At 47.5% G+C, this 10566-nt stretch overlaps 1 protein-coding gene across 1 annotated transcript in view; it reads right to left on the bottom strand.

The window, feature by feature from the left end:
- Positions 1-10566, bottom strand: part of DLG5 (discs, large homolog 5 (Drosophila)) — a 214335-nt gene that overhangs the window by 69189 nt on the left and 134580 nt on the right. Inside the window, exons 3-5 of the mRNA XM_006887475.1 lie at positions 6496-6658; positions 2602-2745; positions 1574-1757 (exon numbers count right to left, since the gene is read on the bottom strand). Of these exons, the coding sequence (XP_006887537.1) occupies positions 1574-1757; positions 2602-2745; positions 6496-6658 (491 nt within the window). The remainder of the gene's footprint in view (positions 1-1573; positions 1758-2601; positions 2746-6495; positions 6659-10566) is intronic.

Here is a 10566-nt window from a genome sequence, read left to right as displayed (position 1 = left end):
AGGGTAGAGAGAATAGTGCAACAATGAATGAGTGGAAGCCCAAAATCTCTGTAAATGTTTATGAAAATTAATAAAATATAATTATAGAAAAAAAATCTATACAGTAAAGCATTAATCAACAGAACAACCTCCACATTTACAATTCACTGGCTTCCACATCACCATTATTACTGTCTTTTCCTAAAATTCTCTACCCTCATTAACCTAAATTAATACCCTCCAAACAAAAGACTCTTGAATGATATGGGAGTAGCGAGGGGACAGGAATTCTAGTAACTTTTCTGCAAACGTGTAGTTGTTTCAATTAAAAAAAAAAAGCTTAAATGCCAAGAAAACAATGAATATGCCTTATTAAAATGATCAGAGAAGTTCTGATTGTTATAGAACAGCATTGCTGCCAGCAAGACCTAACAGTGCTGCTTGAACTCTGCATGGACCATATGTGATTTTGGTGGGGAGGGGCTCTCTGCTGAACCACCACCAGGCCCTGTGGAGCTGCAAAGGCACTGGGAATGTCTTCCAACCCCAAACCTCATAGTAGCTATTGACAAAAAACACTGCACTTGCCATTTCCACACGCCTAAAGGAGCTCTAGTGGCTTAGTGGCAAGGAAGTGCACTGCCAACACAAAGGTGTGCAATTTACTGTCTCTGAAAACTCAAGGGAGGATCAGCTATGGGTCGGTCCTGAGTCTCTGGTTCACTACCACCACAAGGCAGCCTCTTACAAACTACATGAGAAAAGGAACTTCTATTTCCTTCATGACTATACACCCAGCAACCAACACCAAAGGGTCCAATGAATCACTGCTACATGAACGACTGTGATAGGTCCACTCTGCAGAATGCTTACCACCTGCCCACATTATTTACGACAGACCCCTGTCCTGACTGGCCAGCCACTGAAGCTTTCAGTTCAAGTTATCCAAGAGCTCAACAAAGTGAAAACACTGACTTGGAAGGGAGCAAGTAACAGGTCACATTCCTACACAGAAAAAGAGCAGTGATATTTGTTTTATTGCCTATTTGCACAAGTCTTTATTATTCCCAAGCTTCTTTTCAATCCATAACCTTAACTGGTCCATTAAGAGGAAATAAGCTACAGCCTTCTGGACTAAGCCAAACCTGCTATACACTGCCTACTACCGTGTGTACTAAAGAACTCTCCTTAACAGCCCTTAAACATTCAAGTGTATACTGTAGTGTGTGTGATTACTTCATTCGTATTTGTCTCTCCCACTGGATTTTGGACTCCTGGAGGGCAAAGCCAAGAGTTAGTTCACAGTGCTTCACATGTGGCAGGCATCCTAGAAAGGAGACTACAAACAAATGGCTGGCTGGATAGACAGACAGCTGGCAAGCTAAGTAAGTCAGTATATAGATAGGTGTGCTATGGGGGTAGATGAACGAAGTGAGTGGCTGGCTGGCTGGCTGAGTGGAGGGATGGATGGGTGGGTGGGTGAGCACCTAGGTGGATGGATGGGCAAGCAAGTGTTTATATGGATGTTTATATGTTTATATGGTAGATGCGTGGCTAGCTTTGATCTGCCCTCCGACATCCCACCCAGCTCTACCTGCTGTTGCTGGGCCCGGAGGTCACCAATTTCCTTCTGGTCCTCCTCGTGGAGCCGCTTCATGTCCTCCCATGATTGCTGCAGCAAGTTTCGTTCCCGCAGGAGCTGCCCGTTCTCCCGCCTCAGCATGTCCACATCATCCTTCAGCTGGGTCTGGTCGCTCAGGAGCCGGCTGTGGAGTGAGCTGAAACCACCAAATAACACATAGCGGTGAGAGAGCTTCAGACGACCCCATCCCTGCTTCCCTGCAAAGGCAGCACCAGACTCTCTAGGTGCCCACATTCCCCACAGCAGGTGGGAGCCAACACAGCCCAGTCATCAGCACCTAGAGTCTGGCCAAAGCCCAGCACTGGTCAAATTCCAGACACCAAGAAAGGGGTGTGTGTGTGTGTGTGTGTGTGTGTGTGTGTGTGTCCAAAGGCACACGGGGAGCCCTGGGGGCATGGTCTGTGTAGTGAGCGGAGCCGCAAACCAACAGACCACGCACACATCTCTGGCAGTTGGCAGGAAGAAGAGGGGCTGCCTCCTGCCTTTCTGATTTACAGCCTCGGAAACCCAATGCAGGGTCGTGATGAGGGGGAAGCAACCACAGAGCAGTCAGTCTGATGATGCCAAGAAAACAAGAGAATACTCAACCTTATATAAGCCTGGCACCTCCCAGTACTGAGGCCTGAGTTAACATCAGTGGAAAGCTGGTCAATCACTTCTTAGGGTACCTGCCTGACAAGCTGCAGCAAAGTCCCTGAACAGTGACCCAGAAGCCAGGAAGCTCCCTGCCCACTGCCTGGTGTTTTACATCCACTTCATATCTACCATGCTCCAGAAACAGGCAATCATATGAGGTGAATTAAGAGCTTTATTTTATGCATAGGAAAACTGAGGCACAAAGCCATTTGTTAAACACTGAGTACCTCCTATGCGGCAGGGGTAGCACTAGATCCTGAACCCTCAGCTCCAAGTCCAGAGACACAGCACCTGGGATACTTTCTGTGGACACTGGGGAGCCCTTGTAAGCAGACCCCACTCACTGGTAGAAGTCGGTCTCCTTGGCCACCTCCTCACATCTCTTCAGAGCATTGGTATGCTGGTTCTGGAGGCTCTGCAGGTCTGACATGGCCCGAACACACTGGATCTTCAGCCTCTCGTAGTCAGGATTCAGCCTGTGGTAGGGCCTGGCCCAGAGAGGAAGACAGCCCCATGAACACAGCCCCCAGATTTGCACCAATAATCGTCTTCTCTCAGCTGAGAAAATATGTCCTGTCTCTTCCACAAAGCTTCCTAGAGCTACTCCAGCCCAGCAGCTAACAAAAATTGGTCTCCAGTGAAAAACTTAAGTTGGATGCTTGATAAAGCCTGACATCCTGACCTCACCAGACCATCAGAACCAGAAGCTAACGTGAAGGGAGCTTGCCAGAAGTTCCTCGGGCACCATGAGAGCTGAGAAGGGACATTGTTGTTTATTGGAGCTTCCAAGAAACCATCCCACACGGTAAATCCCACCACATACTGCGGTGGGGGCCCAGCTTCCCCTCTTCAGAACAGGGATCCTCACTATAGGGTACCTACCAAACACCGATAATATAAGGAGAAAATGTATGGCACACAGAATCCAGGTCTCCTGGAGTCACCGAGAGTCAATAAACCCCTGAGATAATCTTTAACTTTTCACTGAAATAAAAAATACTCCCTGAACGGAAGGAAGTGTTAAAAGGACAATTTCACTGTGGGTATAAAACTAATATTGTAGAACAAGATGTGTATGAATGTTTGAATGAAAAGTTAATATGCTTTGTAACTTTGATTCAAACTAAAATATTTTTAAAGAATTGTCTGAATTCTTTAAAGCAAACAATAAACCCTGAAACCAAGCCCCCAAACATCAAGCTGGTTCCTACTCACAGGGACTCTCTTTGGGATTTCGAAGCTGTAAACTTTTACTGTCCATCTTTCTCTTGGGGAGTAGCTGGTAGAATCAAACTGCTGACCCTACAGTTAGCAGTTATACCACCAGGCACACAACTCATGCTACATATTACATAACCACAGCTAATCCAAGCAATGTTGTCGCTGTTGTTGTTTCTGCTGTGTTCCACTGAGTCAGAGGTGACCCCCCGTGAGTTTTTAGAGGCAGTTAATCACACAGGAGGAAACTAACTGCCCATCTTTCTCCCACAGAGCAGCTGATGGATTTGAACCACACTAGTTTAGCATAATCAGTAAAACATTTTCCCTTGAGGATTGTGCTCTTCTCTGGGATCAAACTGACAAGAGCAACTTTAAGGACCAGATAGGTAATTTAGGGGGCAGTGAGTCTGCATTGATGGAGAAGAACAATCTAGAAAAGGAGGGTGAGACACAACTTCAAGAATCTAAGCGACCAGCATGGAATTGCACATGGAGATTGGTTGATTGGTTTACGTTCTGCCTTCTATTGTCATAACATGAACATATATAAAATAAAATGGAAAAACAGCCAATCAGTGTAACTGCTGTCAGTAAGCTGTATACCTGTAAAAAGTGGGAATGATAAAATTTTTGTAAAATATCAACGATGCTCTACATTGTCCTCCCCAAAAGAAAAGAGAGCTCCTAAGGCTGCTTCAATCAACTCCTCAATTCAGCTCCTTGGTTTGGCGCTGCAGGCTCTGGGTTTCATATGACAGTCCAGTTAATTGGCTTCGTATCCTGTTTAGTGCTTGCATTCTATCTCTTTAAGGATCAGATAGGTGTGTTGCTCAGTGCCTGGGGCGCTGAAGCTAGCAAACAGCCATCTAATATCTACCGAGAACAAGAGGGGAAGGGGGGAGAGTGAAAGGCAGGAGGAGGAAACGGAATGTGAAGCTAGTGAACGTCTGCCCCGTGAACGTAACTGCCTCCTCTGTCATGAGACCGGAAGAAACAGATGGTGCCCCAGCCACTAGGATGGAACATTATGATCAAAGATTCTTAAGAACCCTAATCGAAACAGGGAAGAGAAGAGTAAAATTTCAACAGATTCTCTGCAGCTATGAAAGCTGAATCAATTATTCAAACTACTGCTCTGAGATAATCTTTGACATTTAAACTGGAATTGTTCCTGAAGTCTTCTCAAGGCCATCAATAGAGTGTAGAAGGCCTAACATGAGTATTATACGCTTTTTGAGATCTATCTTCATGGGGTTACATCATCACTGGACAGATCAGATAGAAAATTTAAGGGGCAGTGAGGTTATGTTAATATGGAAGGAACAAAAGAGAAAAGCACTTGAGAAGGGTTGTACAACTCAACATAATCAATGTCACTGAACTGCAGAAGTGGGAAATAGATGAACTGATGCATGCTATATTCTATGTGTTTGTTCAACAATGCCAAGAATAAATTTCTTTTTTAGAAACCCACTCAGACCAATTACATCAGCATCTCTGGATAAAACCATGATTTTGGGGCCTTTACAAGCCCCCAGTTGATACCAGTGCACAGCCAAGGTTGAGAACAGGACCCAGCAGCAGTGTTTCCCCAAGAAAGGAGTCAGGCTGGCACACTAGCAGTACCTGGGAAACTGTCAGAGGTACAGTCTGGCTGGGGTTTTAGGCCCAGCCTCAGGGCTCCTGAATCAGATGCTGCATAGTGATGGTGAACAATCTGTAGCTACTAAGCTCACCTGCTGATTATAATGCATGCTCAAGCTTGAAAACTCCTGCCCTAACCCAGAGTTCAGCAACTATAAAAGGTCAAGGAATAAGTATTTTGGACAGTATAATCCCTGTCACAACTACTCAATATGACAGTTATAGAAGGAAAGCTGCCACAGACAAATATACACAGCATGGCTGTGTTTCAATAAAACTTTATAAAAGCATGCAGTAAGCCAAACTGGGCCAACATTTGCCAACACTTGCTGAAGAACCTCTGTGTCTTCAATCCTCCTGCCTTGTACCATCTAACTGATCCTATTCTCATCAAAACCATCCCCTGGATAGGGCTGTGTGGCCCTGACACCATCCCAGGGGAGATTCCTAAGGAAAGCAGGTGGATCAAGGAGTTAACCTTGTCCCCTCAAAGCCCCTGCTAGCATCATCTCAGAGGGATACGGAGTCCTGCATTGTCTACTCCTCCTCTGTGATGCCACCATGCCCCACTCCCGTGCTTTTCTGATCATCACCTCTAGTGACAAAGAAAGAAGGAGTCAAAGATGGCGAGCAGAGAAGGACAAATTTGGAAGGGTGGAGGGACAGTGCAGATGAGGAAGACCCCAGATGAGATGGACTGAAACAGTAACTGGGGCAATGGGGAGTAGGTATGTCAGAGTCGTGAGACTGGCTCAGGACAGGGCAGGCTTCAGAGCTGCTGTACAGAGGGTCACTATGAGTTGCAGGTGACTTGATGGCACATAACAACAACAAAGCACACAAAGACCCACTCAGAGTGAAGCAAGCTAGGATCTAGGGGAAGACCACGGCACATAGACAGACAGGCAGATGGACTCAGTCAGATGGGTCAGTGTGTGTTACGTGGAAGCAGACGAAGGGGGAAGACGAGGCCATGGTCATTCAACCAGCAGTGATGGGGGACAGCAGAACAGGATCAGCCAGAACACAGATCAGAGCTGGGCAGGCTCTTCTTCCACTGACGCACATCACTGTCAGGGGCCTCTCGATATGTGTCACGGGGCACAGAGATGCACACGAACATGTGTACACGTACGTACACACACACACACACACACACACACCTCTCAATTCCAGGTCATGAGCCACCGCTCCTGGTCTGACTGCCTGTGTCCCTCTCCCACCCCAAGCCTGGGACACTGCTGCTGGATTTGAGATGGGGGCACAGGAATGACTGTGGGGTGAGGTGACAGCCCTGGTACCAATATGCTCCCCCCACCCACTGGGCCTGAGCAGAGTCAGGGTTACTGGGCCTTAGCTGGTTGGGTTACTACCTTTTGTCAAAGGTCGTCCCATGTGCTGCAAAGGCCAGGCGCTTCCGCAGCTCGTTCCTCTCCTGAGTCATCATCCGCAGCTGCATGGAAAGGCTCTCCACCTTCTCAGTGACCTGCCGTTCGGTGAGGAGGGGCGGTGGGGACGGAGCCTTCCCGGTGGTCCCTGGTGGGAGGAAAAAGCTTGAATGAGCATTCAGACGACCCTCAGGGCAAGCCAGGCAATGTGGTGGGGTCTGATCTACTGGCTGTTCACGGCCATGTGTAAAGTGGGTATCATTAGTATCCCTTCTGTAGAGACCTCACCAAGTCCCACTGAGGAGGAGCTGGGATTGAGCTGCTCACCAGACAGTCTGGCTCCAGCTTGCACACACTCGAGCACCCAACATCCTAAACTATGTTCCCAACTCAGGTGACCAAAGCACAGGACCCTGAAGACTCCCATCCATTCCCACTCTGCCTTTGATACCTTTAGTAAAGCACTGTCTTAGCCCAGATCCTTGTATCCTCTCCTGGTCTAAAAGCCAAGCTGTCACTCGCTCCTGGACACGCTGCGTCAGGCTGGTGGACATAGTGGAAGGGTTTGACCTGAGCGCCAAGGAGAGAAGCCCCAGCCGAGGAGGACAGTGCACGAGGCGTCCTGCAGAGTCCTCAGCCTCCGTTTCCCTCCCAACCAGGCTGGACATGCTCCACAGGCTCCTCCTGTTCCAACTCAACTGCCGGCAGGACCTGCCTGACCAGCCTAGGTGTGCAGGTTTTGGGGGAGTTGCCCACCAGCAAGGTGAGCACAACTTGATGATGCCAGTAAATGTGCAGCCTCAGGCCGCACAGTGCACAATGGCCCAGATCACCTGCCCCAGGATGAAAAATGTCCTCAGGGAACACCATGCTGTGTGCTCTTACAGGAAACAGCATCTGATGCTACCTCCCCTACCCCCACAAGCCATAAAATCCATCTCTAGAAGACAACACCTCAATCAAGAGCAGAATCACGCTCTTGTGCTTTTATACCTAAATCTGTAAAATGTGGTGCAGGGTCAGGAGCTGACATCCTGTTTCATGCGTGTAACCCAGGGACACTGACGTACTCTGGGACACAGGACTTGTGCCCTTGTGAAGGTCAGGCAGGACGTCTTCTGGGGCCCTGACGACCCTCAGCTGCCCAGGGATGGGGACTAAGTTCAATAAACTCTCTTTGGTTTGAGTGACTGTCAAAATCAAGTATGTTCCCAGCCGCGAGATAAAAGAAGGGCTTGTGACACAACACAGTGGGTTACATGGTATGGGTGGGACGCAGCTCTCAACACAGCACTGTCCAAAGCCAGCACGACATGTCCTAGTGGTGCAAGTTTTAAGCACTCAGATGCCAACCAATAGGTTAGTGGTCTGAACCTACTACCCAGCAACTCCTTAGGAACAAGACCCACTGCTCTCTAGGAAGATTACAGTCAAGAAAACCCTCCAGGCCAGTTATACGTGGTTGATGCACAGCACCCAAAGATACGTCAGTCTCGTACGCCCTGAAGCCAAGTCATTAAAGCCTCCCAGATTCCTGCCCTCTGACCCACACCATGAGGATCAGCACTGGCTCCGGATGAGGGAATGAATCAAAATCTGCATTTCTACTCAACACAGTTCTACTCTATTCTGCATTGCTCACTGCTCCTCACAGATCCTGGATCCTAATGCCTGCCCCAGGGGAGCCAGGGAGCAAGCTGGCTGCAGCTCCCGTGCAGGCTGTCTGACACCCTCTTTTTCCTCCCAAAGGAACTAATTTTCTGAGCATTCACTGGGGCCAGTTCCACCTCTGAATCATCCAGCTGGTGTGCAGTCACTTATCTGACTCTCTGGTCAGGGAGATTTCTCAGGGTATGTGTCAGATGCCCTTCCTGGAGGCGCATTCTATTCATACTCTAACCAATTTCAGGGGAAACTGTATATGAAGGACTGGCGAGGCTATAAAGACTCTAGAAAGGGCACTCCACAAAAGAGTTCCATTTTCACATCACGGTCAACCCACACAACAGAAGACACCCCACAGGAAAGACTTCTACTCAGTGCTTATAATGACCCACATTGATTTTATTCTTGCCACAATCCTAGTTGTTGTTGTTATGTGCCTTCAAGTCACCTGCAACTCATAACGACCTTATGCACAAGAGCTCTGAACTCTGTCCTATCCTGAGCCAATTTCACTGTCTCTGACACACTTGCCTCTACTACCCCAGTCACTGTGTCAATCCATCTCATCTAGGGTCTTTCTCTCCTGCGCTGTCCCCCAACCCTTCCAAGTCCTTCTCCAAGGACTGGTCCCTCCTTGCAACATGTCCAAAGTATGTGAGATAGATCTTCAAACTCATTGCCTCCAGAGAGCAAGTTTGTTTCAACCTCTCCAGGACAGACCTGTTTGTTCTCCCAGAAATCCATGGTATGTTCACCTCTTCTATAGCATCACAACTCAAAGGCATCAATTTTTCATCAACAACTTGCATTATGCAAATGATACAACCTTGCCCATTGAAACGGAGGAGAACCTGAAGTATCTGCTGCAGAAAGTCAAGGACTGCAGTCTTCAATATGGATTGAAGCTCAACATCAAGAAACAAGGATTCTCACCAATTCTGGGCCAATTGGCAGCACCATGATAGATAGAGAAGAGACTGAGATTGATAGCAATTTCAGCTTGCTTGGCTCCATAAGCCACAGTCTTGGAACAAGCAGCCAAGAAATCAAGAGACAAATTGCATTAGGATCTGTCAGGGACCTCTCCAGAGTGCTGAAGTGCAAAGATGTCAGTCTAGAGACTAAGGTGTGCCTGTTCTAGTACATGGTCTTTGCAATTACTTGCTATGTATCAGAGAGCTGGACAATTAATCTGGATGACAAAAGAACAATCCTAGATATGATCATGCCATTTTATAAGTGAGTAATCAGAAACACAGCAAGGCTAGGGAACTGGCTCAAACTTACACAAACGCCTGAAGTGACACAGGAATGTGAGGCCAGGATGCTTTGCTTCAGAGGATATATCTTCCTACATGTCCCTGCTGTTTTTCATATGCCAGCTATTAGCAGTGACTCAATGTCCAGAGTCCCTGCTGGTGCAAATTGTTAAAAAAGTGTTAATAGGCAGGCTGGAATTTTGTGTCCACCAGAGCCATCTCTGAAAAAAAGTCCTAGAAATCAATGTCCCAAAAGTCAGCTACTGAAAACTCTCCAGAGCTTAGTTCTGCTCTAACCTGGGTCAGCTCAACAGCAACTTAATTGGTGTCTGGTAGCTTTTGAAGAGTTTTTCACAGATTAAACTCATTGCCAATGAGCAGAAATAGACTTACAGCTGACCCTCCTGTAGGTTTTGGAAGCGGTCAAATGCATGGGAGGAGACTGACCATTTTTCTCTCACAGCAGCACTTGTGGATTTGAACTGGCAGAGAGGAGCTGCCTGCTGGTTAGCAGTGCAACTCCCTACAGGATCCGCCACCAGCACTCCCTTTTCCTACATTACCCCATTTAATATCCATAAGGTGGATACCTGACCCCTAGAGTAAGGGTAATTAAGGGTGGGGTCGAGCCTGCGGAGCCTGCTCCAGGCCCTAGCTTCAAATCCTCTCAGGCCCAAGGTATAACCCTGGTATGTCCACTTGCTGTACAGAGGTAACTCATGGCTGCTGTGAAGCCGAATACTGTTAACCATGGTGGGCAGTGTTGGTGAAGCTCCCTGATTAATACAAGCTTGGAAGCAGGAGTGGCATCTACTTTCAAAATAGCTTGCCTCTGGAAACCCTATGAACGTGGAGAAAGGACGGAAGTTATACAGGTGTCCAGGACTTTCATTCATAGGGTCACTATGAGTTGCCTGTGACTCAACGGCACTTAACAACAACAAGGTAGATACTGCTGATATCCCTATGTTACAGATCAGGAGATTAACCTATACTGAGATTAAGGTGTCTGGGTCTCAGAGTTAGTAAGTGGCAGAGCTGAGAGTAGAGACTCAGGTCCAAAGACTCTGAGTGGAGCAAATGGTTAGAGCTTAGCTGCTAAATGAAAGTTTGGCACTTCCAGTGCATACAG

This window comes from Elephantulus edwardii, unplaced genomic scaffold (genome assembly GCF_000299155.1).
Source record: "Elephantulus edwardii isolate Elephantulus edwardi_28Jun2011 unplaced genomic scaffold, EleEdw1.0 scaffold00058, whole genome shotgun sequence".
In the NCBI taxonomy this organism is placed as follows: domain Eukaryota; kingdom Metazoa; phylum Chordata; class Mammalia; order Macroscelidea; family Macroscelididae; genus Elephantulus; species Elephantulus edwardii.
This window is presented reverse-complemented; position numbering and strand designations above follow the sequence as displayed.